The sequence below is a fragment of the Myotis lucifugus genome, unplaced genomic scaffold (genome assembly GCF_000147115.1).
Source record: "Myotis lucifugus unplaced genomic scaffold, Myoluc2.0 scaffold_87, whole genome shotgun sequence".
Lineage (NCBI taxonomy): Eukaryota > Metazoa > Chordata > Mammalia > Chiroptera > Vespertilionidae > Myotis > Myotis lucifugus.
Window position 1 is genome coordinate 3318527 of NW_005871135.1, and position 18638 is coordinate 3337164.

At 53.4% G+C, this 18638-nt stretch overlaps 1 protein-coding gene across 3 annotated transcripts; it reads right to left on the reverse strand.

Annotated features, from left to right (window-relative positions):
- Window positions 1-224: 224 nt before the first annotated feature.
- PHF19 (PHD finger protein 19) lies at window positions 225-16568 on the reverse strand. Of its 3 annotated transcripts, XM_006091100.3 has the most exons (15): window positions 16545-16568; window positions 15294-15494; window positions 14700-14781; window positions 12268-12363; window positions 11656-11756; window positions 11066-11214; window positions 10246-10341; window positions 9459-9527; window positions 9162-9282; window positions 7301-7368; window positions 5961-6122; window positions 5317-5404; window positions 4552-4637; window positions 4085-4180; window positions 225-2735 (listed from the first exon to the last, which is right to left on the reverse strand). In XM_006091100.3, exons 2-15 carry the CDS (start codon window positions 15477-15479, stop codon window positions 2393-2395), a joined length of 1743 nt encoding a protein of 580 aa, XP_006091162.1. In that variant the 5' UTR covers window positions 15480-15494; window positions 16545-16568; the 3' UTR covers window positions 225-2392. The 3 variants fall into 3 exon arrangements, with proteins under 3 accessions (XP_006091162.1, XP_023611707.1, XP_023611708.1); XM_023755939.1 differs by lacking the exons at window positions 11656-11756; window positions 16545-16568 and having other exon boundaries at window positions 15294-15487; XM_023755940.1 differs by lacking the exons at window positions 12268-12363; window positions 14700-14781; window positions 15294-15494; window positions 16545-16568 and having other exon boundaries at window positions 11066-11210; window positions 11656-11754.
- Window positions 16569-18638: the final 2070 nt, after the last annotated feature.

The window sequence follows — 18638 nt, forward strand, 5'->3', positions numbered from 1 at the left end:
GAAAAAAGGTCCCACATCCTCTTGGTGGTAAGGGTGAGGATACTGCTGAGAGCATTCGTAGGCAGTGGCAGGAGTGGCAGGGTGGCCAGGGAGAGGGTGGGTCCCACCATTCCTCCGTCTCCAGGGAACCAAGACCAGAAACCAGAGCCAATTCCTCCTGCTACCCAACTGCTGATAGTTCACTGGGGGAGATAGGCGACTTCTCAAAGGGAGCTTTCAAATGGTAAGTCAGACACATTAATTAGAACTTTAATATAACATGTTATTAAAAGCAGCAATTCAAAACCATAAATCTTTAGAAGGTGCACAGGATTATCATAAGGTCAGTTGGCAGTAATGCAGCTATGATCTTGAACGAATGAAAGGCTGGGGCATGGGGTCAGCACGACCTTGCGAGGCCGTATACTGACTTCCCAAGTGGGGAAGATACCCTTCCCCTCCTTTTCCTCTTCAGCTCAGAGCCTCTCTGGAGCTCAAGTAGAGACGGTGCATCTGTGACAGGCCTGGCTCATCCTGTGCTCTCAGAAGCCTGGAGAGCAGGCCTGGGAGGTTGCCATGCTCTCTGAAGCAAGGCAGGAAGCCACAGATCGAGCAGGGTGCTGCCTTCTCAGCTCCCCTTCCACCTACCCCCCGTTTGGGGTTTTGGTGGCAGCAGCTATGGGGCTGAGAAGGGGGAGACCCGGGCCCAACCTCAGATCATCCCTAATTCACGCCAGGGAAACCACCTCCAGACCACCTGTCTGGTCCACACCAGGGAAGCTAGGGGAAGTGAGGTCCCATCAAAAAGGCACTGTCGAAGCTGAGGCTTAAGGCAAGGGCATCTGAACTATCCAAGGGACCCCTGGAGGCTCACAGGTGGGGAGGGGGTCAGCCTAGAATGGAAAAACCATCCCCTCACGGTTCATCCACCTTCGCTTAGCAGCTGGCAGCCTGCAAAGCCCAGCCAAGCTGAAGGCCATGCAGCAGTTGGCAGGTCCGGTCCCCATCTGGTGCACGGCCCCCACCCCGAGGCAAGGCACGTTGTTCCATTTTTCAATCAAGTGAGTCAGTTTCTAATATTTCTGGAAGCAGCAAAAATGAGGGGTCCCCTCCCATTTTTGGTTTCCCTCCAGATTGGTATGAGTTTTAATGTTGGTTCTAAGGATTCTTTTTATCTCCCGCTGACAAGGGCTTCTCTTTGAGGGGACTGAATGACACAGGCCCTTTAAAACTCCCAACCTGTCCCAGAAAGTGATTGTCAGTTCAGGGTGGGGGGCAGGGGATACAGCAGAGGAGCCAGGGGGTAAGTCCCCTGTGCTTCCCAATGGGGTCAGAGCTGGGTCACGGGCTGAAAGAAGGGGCAGGAGCAGGACTTTCACATTTAGTTGCAGCACATGGTCCCTGGAAGAGGGCCAAGGGAGAGCCAAAGGCAGGAGCCAGGCTGTCACTAGAGGGGAGTGTGAGAGAGAGAGAGAGAGTGTGTGTGTGTGTGTGTGTGTGTGTGTGTGTGTGCCTGGAGGGTGAGAGCACATGTGGATGGAAGCTTATGTGTGAGTGAATGTGTACTGAGCTGCGTGTGTGGTGGTCTGGGGTGGGAGGGTTCAGAAACAGTGGGAGGTTTAGCAGGACATGCCTTCCTTTCCTCCCACTCCCCTTCCCTGTCTCAGGTTTTCAAGGCCACCCCTATTCCAGCAAGGCCAGGCCCCACTCCATGGTCACCAAGAGGCAGTGTAGCCAAGGAAAGGAAGCTGGGACCCCAGAAGCTGACACCTTAGCCTTCACTCCGAGCCTTCATAGGGCTCTGGTGCTGGTGCCTCTGAGGCAGAGACCCTGGACTCTCAAGGCCTGAGGAGTGAAGAGGCCGGTCTCTGCCTCACAGGCTCTCAGAAGCCTCCTATCCTCACCACCATTCCCAAGGATCGGGAGGGACGGGGCAGGAAAGTGGGAGAGAAAAGCTCCCACCATCACCCACTTTCTCAGCGGTTCTTGTTCTGCCCTTATCTGGGCTCGTGTGTGTAGTTACACAAGGGACAGCATGCATGTGTAGGTGTCTAAACACACACACCCAAAAGGGGAGAGAGAGGTAAGTGACACAAAATCGGGGACAAAGACAGATTCAGGCTTCAGGAAAAAGCATCCCAGAGCCAGGGCGACCCACATTGGAAGGAACAGGTGAACAGTTTGAAGGAGTGCAGAGTGTGTGGGGACACTGCGACCTTAGAGACATGGGCAACGGGGTGATGAGCCTGAGGCCCGAGGCAGAACGGCAGAGCGGAGGCACAGGAGGGCCTGGGCCAGGCACCTGCAGCTCTGTCTTGCTTCCCTCCCCGTCCCCACCCTGAAGAGAACCTGGGAGCCTGCAGCTTCCACTGTCTCTTTGCTTCCAGGGCTCCTGGCACCCCCTGTGGGCTAGTCAGTAAGGGGTGGTCCCTTCCCACTCCACCAGGTACTGAACCTTGCCCTCGGGCGTGACCCTCCGAGCCAGCACCTGGTACTTCTCCCCACAGGCCAACCGCCCAGCCGCACCAAAGTAGTTAGTGATGGATGACTTGAGGTGGGACAGGGATGAGTCGTCCTCACTGATGCTCTCAAACGTGTGGCTGTCAATGCTTTCGTCTGCCCTCTCAGGGCCCGAAGCCCCCTCGGCCCCACTGTCCGAGGGGCAGCGTCCACTCAGCTCGGCTGCCCGCCGCTTTGCCCGCAGTGGCGTGTAGGCTGTGGCTGCCAGCTTCCTCTTCCGGCTGCCCACTGTCCGTCTGGGTGGGGGGAGCAGAAGAGGAGAATGAGGGGGAATCCTCACAGGCCGCCTCCTGAGCACTCCCCTGGGCACAGCCCCCCCCCGCTCCCCGGGCGTGGATCAGTCCAATGATCCACTGGATCCTCACAACAGCCCCACGGGAGGGAAACAGGCTCCAGGGGAGAAGCCACCAGCCGGGCAGTGACGGAGCCAGGATTCAGACCTCGGTGTGTCCTGCTCTATATTTAGGAAACCAGCCCTGCACAGGGCCGGGGCTCCATCCTGTGCAGAGGCCCCGCTTACACTGCCTTGTCCCTCGTCTGGGCTGGACAAGTCAAATGGGGCCGGATGGCAGTTATGGGTCAGAGTTAGACCCCATATCCAAGAGTCAGACAGACATGTGCACACACATGGGCAGCAAGAGGCAGACTTGGCAGAGAAGTGGCTGTACAAGAAGAGGCACACATTCAGATGCTTGAAACAGAAAGAGCCAAAGGGCTAGTGAGAAGAAACAGGAAGAAATAAGTGAAGCGCTAGCCATTTCGGATCAGTGGATAGAGCACTGGCCTGCGGACTGAAAGGTCCTGGGTTCGATTCCGGTCAAGGGCACATGCCCAGATTGCAGGCTCGATCCCCAGTGAGGAACATGCAGGAGGCAGTCAATGATTCTCTCATCATTGATGTTTCTCTCTCTCTCCCTCTCCCTTCCTCCCTTATTAATAATTTAAAAAAAGAAGTAAAAATACAGAGGCAACAGCAGAAAAAGACACCTAGACAAGAGAAAAACTCCCAAGATACATAATTATACTTTGCAGGGGCCTCTGGGACCCCAAAATAGAGCTAAAGGAGCCCAGAGTTCAGAAGCTCACCCTCCCTACGCCGCTGAGGACGGCTATTGCCAACCAGGCTGGCCCCTCAGCGAGGCCTCTGGGGTTTCTGTCCCCCTCCCAGACCCCACACCCTGCAGAATGTCATTCTCCTCTCCACCAGGCTTCCAAATCCACGGCTCCTTTCCTCAGAGACTAGAACACAGAACGAGGGTCGGGACCTTGCGGTCAGAGGCACAGACATGCAACCTCCTGGCGTGCAGAGGCCAAGAGCCCCAGAGAAAGAACCTCTGGTCAAATGACCCTGAGCTGGAACCACCCAGAGAGAAATGCCACCCAGCAATCAAAGTGGAGCCACCTGAAAGCCCACTCAGCCAGAGCGTCTCAGACCCAGGCTCACAGCTGCAGAAGGCCAGGTCCCTCAGATGCACAGAATGAGCCACATGGCAAGAAGTGGGAGGTGGAGGCAGGGGAAGGGGGAGAGGAGGCTGGCGGGGGGCGAGGCGGTCGGAATGGGAGTCCAGGCTGCCAGGAAGCTTACCTAGAGTCATAGGAGAGGCTGGTGGAGGCGGAGCCAGAGGTGCTGGCGGCATCCGTGGAGTCCAAGTCTGAGAAGAAGGTCTGGCCTGAGCTGGCACTGAGAGGGAGGAGAGGGTGAGCCTGCTGTAGGCTCTCAGCACTGCCCCCCACCTCCCCACCTCTCCAGTCGTCTCTGGGCCCCTCTGACCTCCCAGCAGGGGCCCACGTTCCCATTGCTGTCATCACGCCTGCAGTCGGATGGCAGTTATGGATTAGAGTATTGAAGTCAGACAGACATGTGCACACACATGGGCCTCCTCTCTGCCTGTCCATGTCCTCCCCTTCCAGACTTCAAATCCAAGGAGTCAAGAAAGCCTTCCCTGGCCACCCTCCCCTTTTAGGAGAGCTCCCGCTCCCTCAAAAGGCTTTCTGCACTTTCCAGAGGATGCCTTCGCTGCTGGGGTGTGGAGGTGGTTCCCTCACTGTTACCTCTTTAAACTCTGAATTTCATCCAGCGAAAAGTCAAATATGCTGGCCAGGTGGTGGTTGGTGCTCCAGGCCGAGGTAAAGTCGCTCTGTGGACACAGAGGAAGGAGCAGGGGCGAGGGGGCAGTGAGCCTCAGGCCGCACAGCTGCCTGCTGGTACAGCCAAGCTTCTGAGGGCTGGACCCTCCCAGGGTAAGACTCGCTTCCTCTTATTCCCAGACCTGCCTGACTAGGGAGCAGGTCACCCAGTCCTGGCTCCATCTCTAGTTGCCTGCATGACCTTCCCATATCTGGGTCTCAGTGTCTCAGCTGCAAAAGTGGACAGTGAGCCCTGGTGTGTTCGCTCTGAGGTGTGGGAAGATAGAATGGGACGGCGGTGTGAGTGTGAAGAGCTGGAGGCGCTGCTAACACTGCTTCCCCGGGTGGGCAGCTGAAGGGGGAAGCGAGCCCTGGAGCCTGGGTGCAGGCTGGGCTCTGCTGCTCCCTGAGCTGTGACCTCAGAAAAGTCACCGCCCTCCCCTGGCCCTCAGTTTCCCCGCCTGGACAGAGGGAACAGGATATTACCCACCCTTGCCCCCCGCCTCAGGTTCTGGAAAGAACTTGGGGAGATAAAGGACTGGCCTTGCAGAGCCTGGCTCTTCCTTTTTTAGCTGTGACAGGAGCTTAAGGGACCTGGTACAGTCCCCTGGGGACTCACTTCCTGCACAGAAACCCCTAATATGTGCTGATCCTGCGTGTGAAAGTAGAGTAAGAAAATGAGAAACTAACACTGGGAATAGCATCTTCCAGCAAAAACTTTGATCTTTTTCTTCTATAAACTCGCCTTTTCTGCTGCTGGAATTCATGAGGCAACAAACTGTGGAGACAAAAGGGAGAGGGTGGCCACTTCAGAGCCTGCAGGCCCCTGAGGTTGCCAGAGGGAGGAGGGGCAGGGGCAGGGCTCCTTCACCAGGAGACTTGGGGAGGAAGGGGGAAAGGGCAGCAGGGCGGGAGGGGATGGAGGAGGCATGATGGGCAGAAGAGAGAAGGTGCCTTCTCAGGCACATGCATCCGGGTACTCTGCCCCCCACGCCCAGGAGGAGGGGCTCAGCTCCACCAGGAAGGCCAGGGACGCCTCACGCTGATTTCTCTGCCTAAGCCCCCATCCAGCAAGATTGGGTGCCCGGATCTGGCTTTTCCTCCAAGCCAGTCCATAAGGGACTGAGGCAGAAGGAGTCCCCATGTGGGATCAGCCCTGGCTCAGCCAGACTGGCCCCTCAGGGTGCCTCCAGCGGGCCAGCAGGTATAGGTCCTCCCTGCCTGCCCAGACTCTAGCACACACTCTGGGCCCACTGCTTGGCGTGTCGCTGGGGCTGGGAGCTGGGATCCAGAGTCTGGCTGCAGCCCTAGTCCCTGGGTCTCCGGGCACTGACCCAGGCTTGCTCTTTCCTCTCTTACGCAGCTCAGAGGAGGTGCCGTACTCAGTGGGCACCAGGCCCTTGTCAGGCAGCAGCTTCCCTGGCGGGTTGGGCGGGACGCGGATGCGCAGGCGGAAGATGCACTTCTTCTTCTTGATCTCCTTGCCGCAGAGGAACCTAGAGGTGGGAAGGGGAGGAGAAAGCTCTGGAGTCTGTCGGGTCCATCCTCCTGGGGAGCAGAGTCAAGCGTTAAAACTACTCTCTTCACTTCCCTGGACCCAGAGCTAAAATACAGAGTGGCCCGAGGAGAGGCCGATTCCTCAAAGCCGGTGGGATCAGGAGTCCCAGGCGGAGGCTGAGGATGTGGCTGGTGGTTCCTGTTCTTCCACTGCCTGTGGTGGCTCTTGCTCCTCCTCTCCCTTTTCTTCTCTGCCTCAACCAGCCCCACAGCCACCTCCCTTAGGAAGGCCTCCTGCAGCCCCGAGTGGAGCCCCATTCTGCTCTCTGCTCTCCACAAGGAGACTGAAAGCACCTCCAGGCACTGCCCTCACCTTTCCGACACCCTCTGCTCTGAGGCTGCAGAGGGGGCTCAGTCGCAGCCCTACGCTCAGGAGACTGTCCCCGGAAGGACAGGAGCCTCATGGATGCAGAGTAAGGCTGTGTCTGGGCCCCAAACCATGCGAAGGTGGGAGAGAGAGTGGGTAAGTCTGACAGCGGCGGATGGAAGCAGGGACCAGGGCTTATCCTCACTGTGTCCTCATGCCTACACAGGGCTGACACAGAGCAGCAGTTCAATAAAATAGTTGTTGATGGAACAAATGAATGAAAGAGAAGAACGGGAGCAAAAGCAAAGGTTTCAGAATGGCTGACATCCAGAATAAATAAGGCAAAGGGCCAGAGGCAGAAGGCGCGGCAGGGTCTCATAGGGGCTGTGAATGCTGTGCTAAGGAGCCTGGCCATTCCCTGTGGTGGTAGCGAGGGGCGTGGCAGCTGTGGGTTCTGAGAAGAACTCGAAAGTCTGGCTGGGAAGCTACTGACTCACCTGAGAGAGGGTGAGTCAATCCCTCAGAGCCTGGCCCAGAACTAGATGGCTAGGGCAGGAGGGGCCCTCAGATCAGGGTTGCAGCCCCCAGACAAGAATGTGTCACGCTGCTGGAGGGGTCAGGGGAAGCGTCACAGAGGAGGTGGGTGTCTCCCGGGATCTTGAAGGACAGGTAGGATTTATACAGTCAAAGAGAAGGGGCAGGAGTCCCAGGCAGGGAGCAAGCTTGAGCAAAGGCTACGAAGTAGGAAAGACCTTTAGACTGAAATCCCACCTGGAGGGGGCCCCACGGCACCCCCTTCCCTGCACGCACCGGCTTTTGTAACTGTTCAGCGCATTGAGGAGATGCGGTCCTCGGTCCGTCACGGGGGTGCTGGTGAGCTAAGGGGGAGCAGGCCAGCAGGACAGTCAGACCCTGGCATATGACATCTGGGGAGGCCTCCACCCGACACCTCCCCCCCCAGTCTCCTGAGTCCTCCAGGTGAGAACCAGTGACTTATTGCATGACCCCAGACAAGTCTTTACACCTGAGCTCAGTTCCCATCTGTAACTGGGGAGAGTGACTCCTGTCCTAAATATATCAAGAGCTTTAAAGGTGTCCATGCCCTTGACCCATGACGCCACTCCATGACTCTATCATACGGACATAATATGAAACACAGACAAAGCTTTCCGTACAATATGCTTGCAGCAGCATGTTCCCAATGCTGGGCCAATGGGAAGGAAACAGGAAAACTATGATGGGAATCAACGCCGCCTTTAAAATGTTTCTGAAGCTCTTTCATGATATGAAAAGGTATTTATAATATAATGAAAACTGAAAAAGGGTGTTTAAAATACTGTGTAACCTAAACCACGCAATAAAAAGAAAAAGTACACAGAGAAGAGAGGATGGAAGGAAATGTGTTAACAGCAGTTGTTTCTGGGTTGTGTGATGTGGGAAGTTGGGTGGCTTTTTAAAAATTTTTTTTATTTTATTGGTTTTTTTTCAGAGAGAAAGGGAGAGGGAAGAGAGCCAGAAACATCGATGAGAGAGAAACATCGATCAGCTGCTTCCTGCACACCTCCCTACTGGGGATGTGCCCGCAACCAAGGTACATGCCCTTGACCGGAATCGAACCTGGGACCCTTGAGTCTGCAGGCCGACGCTCTATCCACTGAGCCAAACCGGTTAGGGCTCCTTATGCTTTTTGATACTTTAAAATTGTTTTACTAGAAGCATGTATGATTTTTTTTTGTAAATCAGCAAAAAATGTTGTTTTAAAAATATACCAGTTCTACCTATATTTTAGGGCTTTATAATATTTGTCTTTTATATGAAAATCTTTTTTAAAAAGTTTTTTAAAAAATCCTTGTCTCATCAAAGAAAGGTTTGGGGCAGTCAGGAGAGAAGATGCCTCACTCTGCATGTGGTGGAGAGGATTCTAAGGGTGAAAGTGGAAGTGGCTGGGGAGGCCCTGGCTGCAGTTTGGCTCAGCTCCAAATGCCCTCCAGTGGTCGGCAAACTCATTAGTCAACAGAGCCAAATATCAACAGTACAACGATTGAAATTTCTTTTGAGAGCCAAATTTTTTAAACTTAAACTATATAGGTAGATACATTGTTATTAACTTAATTAGGGTACTCCTAAGGCTTAGGAAGAGCCACACTCAAGGGGCCAAAGAGCCGCATGTGGCTCTCGAGCCGCGGTTTGCCGACCACGGGTCTAGACAAGTCACTCTCCACCTCTGACATCCAGAAACTCCCCTGATGCCCACTTCTGCTATTCACAATAGCACCAGCAGGGGGCAGGCCCACTTCACTTTCCATCCTAGCCAGGTAATCTGGAGTGGGTCAAACAGCTCTGTCCTGCTTCAGCCAGTCTTGATCCCTTGCTCTCTGCAGCTAAGTCTGTGAGGTCCTAATCTGCCCACTGTCAAAATCTCGGTCAGGAAGCCCCTTACAAGGCACAGGCTCAGAGGTGTGGACTCAGGGATACAGCAGCTCAAAGGCTCTGGGTCTTAATCCCAGCCAGCAGTTTAGGAGCGAGCGCTGAGACCTGGATCCCAGCCTGCACTGTGTGACCCTGGGAAACCTCTCGGAACCGTGTAACCCCACTGTAACCCCACTGTGGAATGAGCTCCTGCCATTCTGCCGCCCCCCCCGCCCCCCCCCCCGCCCCCCGTCCTGCCTACCTTGCCGAGCTGCAGGAGCTCCCAGTGGTGGTTGACGAAGGCCAGAATCTCCTCAAAGACAAAGTACTTCTTCTTGCTCTGCACCCCCAGGGTGGAGAGGGCCAGGTGAACTACATCCACCCTGGGCAGGGAGCAAGGAGGTGGGGCTGGGGTGAGGCAGCAGGCCAAGGTCAGGGCTCAAGGACAGGGGCAAAGCTGGGGCCTGGTGGTTGGAAATGGAATTGTTCCTGGAGGAAGAGGGGAGGGGAGGAGCTGGAAGGGACAGCGGGTGCCTGGGCCAAGCCCCCATCCTCTCACCATCGCAGGGGTAGCCTCTCAATGTATTCTGGGCCCTGGTTACACACGGAGCAGAAGAACAGATAGAACCTGTGGACGGGTGGAGAGGGGGCCTGTGGTGGGCGAGGCTCTGACACCCCACCCTAATCGAGCGCCCTCACCCCCTCACCTCCCACTGCCTTCCCATAGTCAGCTTGTTCTCATTCCTAGGGCTGGAGGACCAGGGGGGCAGGGGTATGGACAGGGCAGGACAGAGACCCAGAAATACTCCCCTACGCCCCTCTAACCCCTACCTCAACCCCTTTCCCCAGTGTTACTGCCCTGGAGTGTGGCTGAGTTCAGAGAGAGGGGGTCGAGCTAGGCTGGGCTGCAGCGGTCACACTCTTCCCCTCTGAGACACACACACACACACACACACACACACACACACACACACACACTCACCCCGGCACACACATCTGGTTTGATGCACATAAGCCTCCCATGAGCTTAGCCCCACTGGTTAGAAGCTGGATCAAGTCATCCATTCACCCAGTGGTTCCTACAAACCCCTGGGCAGGATGGGGCCGGGCTTGTGTCACTCCCCCTCCCCAGACACTTAAAGAGACCGGGGCTTAGAGAAGGTAGGGCTTTGTCTAAGAGCCCCCACAAATCAATGGCAACTAGGATGTGGTCCAGAATATTCCTCTACCGAAGATTTCCCCCCTCACTTAACTAGAGCCTGGCAGGTAGACTGAAGGAGTTGCTACTGCTCTCCCCGTCCCCCCACCTCACACTCAAGGCTGAGCCAGATCAGCTCAGCACCTACCGGTCTCCAAACATCATGGGCTCATTGAGGCACTGGGTGCAAGCCTCGTGGAACCACTGCCTGCACCGGTAACACTGCAGCATCCGCAAGTACCACCTGGAGAGCAAGAGGAGCCAGGGTCACCTGGGCCCACACCCCCAGCCAGATAGGAGCCTCAGCAACCTTTCCCAACAGAAACCTGCCCTCCACTGGGGTAGGGGAAGGAACTCAGTTACCGAGCACTAGGCTGTGCCAGGGGAGGTCCTGTAAGCAGGGCATATGCTTTCATTTGGGCTCAGGATGGGCCACTATCCCCATTTTATAGACGGGTCAGAGAATGAATGGCTTGCTCAGGGTCACTCAGAAAGCAAGTGGTGGGTGGTGACTCAAATCCTGGCCTGCCTGACTTCAAAGCACCCTTCCACCATGCCACGCCGGAGTCCCCACCTCTGGACTGCGCCCCACACACTTCTTCCCAAATACCACCGACAGGGTCAAGTTTGCTCAGGGGACTTCATGGGAGAATAATGGCTCCTGTAACCAACAGGGCAGCACTATGCCTGGTGTTTCTCGCCTGGTACTGTATCTGCCCTATCATGGCCATTCAGCAACTACTCACTGAATATAAGCTAACAGCAGAAAGGTATTCCCTCAATGACAGTCATTGTTCACACGTTGTCAGGTGTGGTCCATGGACCACTATCATCAGAATCACCTGGGGTCTAGGTTACACCGCAGATTGCTTAGCCCACTGAAGAGATACTCAACCTCCCACTCTAGGTCAGCCCACGGACGGCCCGCCACCGCCAGAGGGGGGAGGGGGGCGCCCCGGCGGCCTTACTCTCCGGGCCCGCCGCAGTAGCAGTAGCATTGCTGCTGGTTGGTGCGGTGGGGCGAGTCCCACTCGAGTTCCTCAGGCTGGTAGGAGAGCACCATCTTCACCGCCTGCAGCGTCCTGGCGATGGCGCCCTTCTTCACCGCGCCGCCTTTCTGCGGGAGATGAGGGTGCCGGTTGGGCCACAAGGGAAATGCCCACTAGGGGGACCCGCAGATCCGCCAACATAGTCAGCCGCAAGGAGCTTTTCCCCAGAATCCGAAATCCATCCTCTCTTTCCCAGGAGATCGCCATTAATAGTAATAAGCACAATAAAAGTAACAATAACTAGTGAGTGTGGGCACATACATGGTTTTCTCTGTTAACAGTAAGGCTCCATTTATTGGGGGCCTCCTACTCCTGACACCAAACCCGCATCCATTTCACAATTGAGGAAACCGAGGCTCCAAAAGGCTAAGGAGCCTGGCCGAGTGGCAGAGGCGCTGTCTGCCTCCAAAACGTTGGCTCTGTGACCCCGAGTCAGGCCGGAGCTCAGAAAGTCGCTGGACTTGTGACTGGAGAGGGAAGAGGCAGGGACTGGAGCATGAGGGGCTCACCCGCACAGCCAGCGCGAAGATGCAGCGTCGGCAGAACCAAGGTGTGAGCAGGGACCGGTCGGCACTGCCTGCTATGGGGATGTGGCACTGCTGGTGGTAACCTAGACAGAGGAGTGTGGTGGGTGCCCACAAGGACGCAGCCGTGGCCCCAGGCCGTCAGCCCAAAGGCGGCAGGGCAGGGGAGGGCTGCAGCAAGACCTGGGTGCCTGCCAGCTGCCAGGGGACTGGCTGGCCATGCTCTCACCAAGGCAAGCCAAGTTGATGTCCAAGCAGGCGACTAAAAGACTGCCTGGGCCCCAGTGGGGGAGGCACCAAAGTCTGGCTTCAGCCTCTGTGCCCCATCTCTCCCACCTGTGCTCTCCACCCAGGGGGGCTCCAGATTTCATAACTCATCTCACTTTCCAAAGCCCCAGCTCTCTCCAAGGGTCACCTCCCTGGGACCTCACTCCCAGAGACTGGCCCCTGTCACTCTGGAGCTCCAAGAGAAGCAGGAAGCCAGCTGAGACCCAGCAGTCTGAGGCACTGCCTGTCAGGGACCAGTGTGTGTGTGTTGGGGCTGGGGGGGGGGGGGCACAGGTGAGGGCCTTCTGAGCGTCTGCTCATCACACTCACCCAGGCCACACTTGCCACAGATGAGGATCTCATTCAGTGGCCCTGATGTCTTCCCCAGGCAGATGTTACACTTGGGCTCCTCCCCCGGAACACCAGCTGAAATAGAGAAGCCCTCTGGGTCTGGCTGGCGGGAATTGGGAGTTTTAAAATCGCATTCCAGGTGCTGAGCCTCTGTGCGCTGGGCCTTGCACCGGGCCCCACATGCCAACTCACAGATTCTCCCCAACCACTCTGAGGTGCCTGTTGTCATCACTCCATTCTAAACATGGGGAAATGGAGGCTCAGAGATGTGAAGTCCCTTGATCTGCTAGTAAGCAGGAGAGGTGGGATTCAAACCCATATCTGTTTGACATCAAATCCTTTGTTCTTTTGACCATATCATGCAGCCTCTCCTGCCTGATTTAACTTGATTTGTTAAGCAGTTTTTTTATGTTAAATAATTTAAAAAATGTTTATAAATGTTGTAATTTAACTCTGTGTTCTCACTAACAATTATGAACTCATGGGCAATCTTGTTTTGATAATATTCCCACTCACTTCCTGCTATTATTTTGCATCAAGTCCCAGATACCCAATTATTTCCATAAATATTTCCGTATGTATCTCTGAAAGACTAAAACTCTCTTTTAAAAAAAAATCCAGGACAGCATCTTTATTGCACCTAAAAATTAAAAATAAGTTCTTTATATCAATACCTTCCGTTAGTCTTCACATTTCCAATTGTCTCAAATAAGTGTCATAACAATTTTAAGTTTGTTCGATTGCTTTTAAACTATGGGTTCCGTCTCCATCTCTTTTTTTCCTTTGCATTTTTTTTGTTTCTATTGAAGAAGAAACATGTGTTTATGTGTGAACGGTTTGAGTGAATACATTAAATACATGTTGATGTGTGTTTCTTTCTTATTTCCACTATAGACTGAAATGGTATCTGTTCATCAAGGTGTCCCCAGGACCTCATACAGTTGTGTGGTGTATGACACATGTTCAATACATGTTAGTTGAGTTCAATAAATGCTCTCGTCTCTTATTCCTCATTATCTGCACACTTTGTGGGTCTCAGTAAGTCTTGGGCTTCGTGAAGCGATGGATCAATACCTATGATGTGCTCAGCCTTGTGCTCTCACCTTGGGAGAAGCCCCAGGGGCTGCCATCCTGCCCTGCCCGCCAAGAGCAGGTATCTGGTGGGAGCCAAGAGATTCCCCAGGTGAGCCTCCTACTCATGGTCTGCTAAAGTGAACTGTCTTTCCTTAGCAGCTGGCTCCCTGTGCTTTCAGTAAGAGGGTAACAAGGAGAGGAGGTCCTTATTGCTTTGGATCTTTATATAATAAATTGAGGTGAGAGGGGCTTGAAGAATCAGTCTGCCTTAGCCACACCACCTTGGAGATCAAGATCATTTAGGAACTCTACTGACTGCCTGGGTTCTGTGGCCTCTACTTGGCAGGCTCCTTGAAATCATCTCTTATGGTAACAAATTCTTTAGAAACTGCCCCCCTATAACTCTGGGATAAGCATTTTATGTGGATTATCTCATTTAACCACTCTGTGAGGTCAGTGCTTTCATCATCTCCTTTTTTTAAAGAAGAGACTGAGGGTCAGAGAGATTATGTCCCGTGCCTAAGGATATGCAGCTATTAAATGGCACAGCCAGACCTCCGTCAAGAAGTATCTGACCCTAAAGCCTGCCTCCCTACCCCACCACCATCACATCTAGTCTCCTGTTTGAGCATGAACGGCAGACAGGCTGCTGGGAGCTCCATGTTGAAAATATGTGAGTGTTGTGACTCATTAGCGATGTCTGTCATGTACACGGGAAGGGAGAATAGTGGCAAGAATGCCATCGATTTAAGACAGTCAACTCTCTGAGGGCAGGGATGATACTTAACCCAGCTCCCTTTCAACCGTGCAAGCTGGCCCTGCTCCACTGGCATGCCCGTCTTCACCTGCCTGGCCCATCTCTCCTTTCGTGCTCTGTCCCCCATGGATAGAGCTGCCTCCACCAGTTTTCTTCACATGCCGGTAGGGGACACTGTGCTCATCTAGAGACGACAATTCTGATTGCCTGGGCCCCTCCCTGTTCCTAGCCCAGAAAGACTCCAAGTTTTGTGCAGCAGGAGATGAAGGGCAGCGAGGAGGCAGATGCAGGCCTGGGGCCCACGCCGCTCCCAGCACCTCCCGAGCCACTTTCTCCAGCTGCTGGCCTCCTTCATAAGGCATGGGCACTCAAGGGGATGACAAATGTCATCAAAGGCCTTTCCATGAAAATGTACAACTGATAATCTGATTGGCATCTCAGGGGCGCTTGGGGGTTCATGGACAAGGTCAGATACCGGGAATGAGAGACAGAAGAAGAGAAGGAAAAAAATAGAGGTGGAGGAGGAGAGAGGACAGAGGGTGGGTGGGGCAGGGGTGTCTGAAACCTTAGGAATACTCACCATGCTGTATGTCCTTCCACAGGACCCAGTATTTGGAATTATCTTCAAAAGTCACAAGGCAGCTCTGCTTTGAACTGCTGACCTGGGGCACAGAGAGGAAGGAGCAATGTGAGCAAGTAGCTGGGGAGAAGCCATGGAACATGGTCTTCCCCTCCCATTTTTGTCTCCACAGGACACAGAGATTAACGTGACCCCCTCCTTGTGCTCCAGAAAGTAGAGGTGGGCCAGAGGGAAGGTGGATGGCAGCTCCTGGAGGTAGTACATGCCCAGCCACTGGACTTGTACAGTCAGAGACCGAGGGACAACTTGGTGGGAATGTTGAGAACAGAACAAACCAGACGGTCATCTGTGATCCTCTCCAACCTGATCCCATTTTGCTTTGAAGGCTCAAAAGGCACTTTTTTAAAGAACTGGTTGGGTGATATTAGCTCTAAGGATGGCACCTGCAAAAGCTCCTTCCATATTCAGCTTTTGAGCATGAGGGACAAGAAGGGAATTTCCCAGCAATCCTCCATCCTCCATCACCAGCCTAGGCCATAGGATAAGCAGAGAGATGCTGAGCCTGGGAACAGGGGCAGGGGAGAAAAGGTTTACCCTCTTGATCTTCCCAAGGTAATACAGTCCATCTGTCCACCGGCACAGCACATACTGGCCCTCCGTCAGCTTGGACATCAGGTCTTTGAAGTTGTTCTTGGCTTTTGCCAGGGCCCCCTTGTTGGGGAGGTGACTGGTGGCACCATAGGAGTCCCGAGTCCCTGGGTCCAGAGCTCGATTCTCCATCGGTTTCCACTCTTACTGGGAGAGAAAGAGAACAGGTTTTTTACTCCTTGCTTCAGCGACAGAAGGAAGGGAACCACCATGTAGGTGATGTGTGGTATGTGCCAGATGCATTTATTATCTCACTGGATCTTCATGACAACCCTGCAAGGGAGACACTATTCCCATTTTACAGGTAGGAAAACTGGGCTTTGGCAAGGGAAAGTGGCTGGTCCAGGGTTGAGCCATGGCTCATAATCAGGTGAGCCCTGCCGGAAGCTAATTCGAGCATGTCATAAATGCAAGAAGTCTCATCAAAAGGTTGATGGAACTTGGGGATTCAGCAGGGCTGAATACATATTACCTGCTGCTGGAATAGCTAAAACTTAGCTGCTAAGTGCATTTCCCCACACCTAAAGATTTGCATATATTACTGCCTATTGGCAGACAGCTGAGGGCATTTTAATCTACATGTCATTGCCTCCTGCAGGCCAAACACCTGAACAGCCCAAGGCAGTTCCCCCAAAACTAACAATGCCTACTGTATACTAAACTTTAACCTTTGATATGTATATCTACCTTGCCTTAGGGCAATTTGTGTTAATAAAGAGTGAGGGGTCCAGAGATTCAAAGAACTTGGTTCCTATAGCCAAGCCTCCTCTGGCTCCCTCCACGGATTACAAATGTATATTATATTTCTAGTCTCTTTATTAACTTACACCGCAGCGCCTTCTCCAGATTTCTGAACCCTTCTAGATGCCGAGAAACACCTGCCAGCATCAGAGCCCAGCCTAAGTCCTGGTCTCTTTCCCACGCCTACCACACTGCCTTCTACAGAGAAGAATCTCAGCCAACCACAGAGCAAAGTCTTGCAGGTCAGGGGTCTGAACCACACTCTCTGGCTTAGGAACCTGAGGCTTTATCCCTTAAGCTGGTGATTTTCAACCCTTCTTACCTTATGGCACACATAAACTAATTACTAAAATTCTGCAGCATACCCCAAAAATGTATTTTTTGCCAATCTGACAAAAAAAAATAGGTATAATTTTGACTGATTTACAAAATAATAGTAATAGTAGTAGTAATTACCTATCCTTTTGCTCCAAAGTGACTTTTTTAAAAAGCCAGGTGCCTAGCCTTGGCACTGTGGCTCAGTTGGTTGGAGCATCCTCCTGTGTACCAAAAGCAGTCAGGGCACATGCCCAGGTTTAGGGTTCGATCCCTAATCAGGGTGGATATGAGAGGCAACTAATTGATGTTTTTTCTCTCCCTCTCCCTTCCTCTCTCTCTCAGATCAGTAAAAACACATCCTTGGGTGAGGATTAAAAAAAAAAAAATCAGGTGCCTGTACTTGTATATAAGGATTTCTGGTACCAAGAATTAACTAATCAGACCCAACCTTGTTATGCATCATGACCAATAAGATGCAATTCTATTATATTTATGGTTCAATTCAGGGCATTCACACCTGAAGGCTATTTTTGTGTTGGTTGTTGTCATTTTTTCCCTTTGATTGAATTTATTGGGGTGACATTGGTTAACAAAATTATATAGGTTTCAGGTGTACAAGTCTATAACACATCATCTGTACACTGTATTGTGTGTTCACCACCCCAAGCCAAATCTCCTTCCATCACCATTTATCACCCCCATACCCTCCTCCACCTCCCCTACTCCTGTTGTCATTTGATAATTTGACAATCTAAGGGAAAAGAGATCAGTGCCCCTGACTAACCAGTCAGGTATTGCATATTTTAAAAACTCTTGTGCCACCCGGGTTGAAAATCACTGCCATAAGCAAGTATAGTGCATGCTCTCTGAGGGGCGGACCTTCTCCAGGGAGCAGTGGGAAGTCTTATACTCTCCACTCCTAACCCGAGAGCTGGCAGAGAAAATTTACCCAGAAAGGAAAACGCCTGTGCGGCTTGTGAACTGGTGTAGACTCGACCATCTGTGTCTTCTATAATCTCCCTTTCTGCTCTCAATTATGGGATGATTTAATGGAAACCAGTGCTGGGACATTTAAACGTACTTATGCTTTTACTCAGATGCAAAGTTGCTTGGAATAGTTGTCACCCCCATGCTACTCTCTCCACATGCCTGGTTCTCACCAGCCTATAAAATGCTTTCACTCTTCCTGTTCATGATACTACTGGGGTCCCCAGAACCCCCAAGCACATCAGACCTCTCCAACCAATGAGCTGCCACAGCTGCCAACTTTACACACAGTGACTTCCCTCTGACTTTTCCATCCTTCTGTCCTGGTCTAAGTTAGCGCCTCACCTGCCTGGGCCATTGAGTCATTGGATAACTGATTCCTGAGCCTTGTGCTCACCTATGCTGGGCACCTGGGGGTGGGAATGGTACCACCAGCGCCCAGGGCTAAACGGGCCACTCCTTGCTTTCCTGTCTCCCCACCAGACTCTTCTACGGGGCCAATTCCCATCTTCTTCTCCTCTTCCAGAAACCTTCTGACTCCCAGAGCCTTCAAAGGCAGTTGAAGCCCTCCCCAAAGCCCCCTCCAGCCCTCTCTGGCCTCACCTGGCTGCAAGCCCCTCCACACACTCCCCACTAAGCCAAACACTGCCTCCCTCTGATCCCTGCACCCCTCTCTCTCTGCCTTGGCGCTGGGCACCTGGTGTTATGATTATCTCTACACAGGGAGAGTCCCATGTATTTTCCGTTTGAGTGTGTACTCCTGTGAGACTGTGTTGGATGTCCACAACAGTATGTCAGCGAGCGTATGAGGCTAAATACATGTGTATGGCACGTCAGGGGCCCCTGGCAGGCAGGGCACTGCGGGGGTCTTGGCTCTTCAGACAGGGGCGCGGCCACTCCGTCCACCTCCCTTGTCTCCATTCCTCTCTTTTCTCCAGTTCAGAGCGCACAGGCACTGAGCAGAGCATTCGGTCCGAATCCCTGCATTCTCCACCACCTGACTCCCCTGCTCGGCGAGGTCCCCGCCCGCCGGGCTCGGGGCCCGGGCCGCGGCAGGTTCACAAACTGACACTTCCTCCCCTGCCGCGCCGCCAGGAGCCAGCCGGGTCGCCGGGCCCCCCCCACCGGTGGGCGAGGGGGCCCCGGTGGGGCTCCCTGCCCTGGGTTTTAACAACATTGGATTGGATCCCCGTGGGTTTGATTGAGGGATTCAGACCCATTTGAAAAAAAATGTCTTTTTTGTGA

Bases quoted from the DNA above. Each gene is read 5' to 3' on its own strand.
- PHF19 (XM_006091100.3), bottom strand. From the start codon at position 15,479: ATGGAGAATCGAGCTCTGGACCCAGGGACTCGGGACTCCTATGGTGCC. The intron at 12,364-14,699 runs GTGAGTATTCCT...TCTCTATTTCAG, and splicing joins GTGGAAGGACATACAGCATG to CTGGTGTTCCGGGGGAGGAG. The intron at 7,369-9,161 runs GTAGGCAGGACG...GCTCCCCCTTAG, and splicing joins AGCTCCTGCAGCTCGGCAAG to CTCACCAGCACCCCCGTGAC.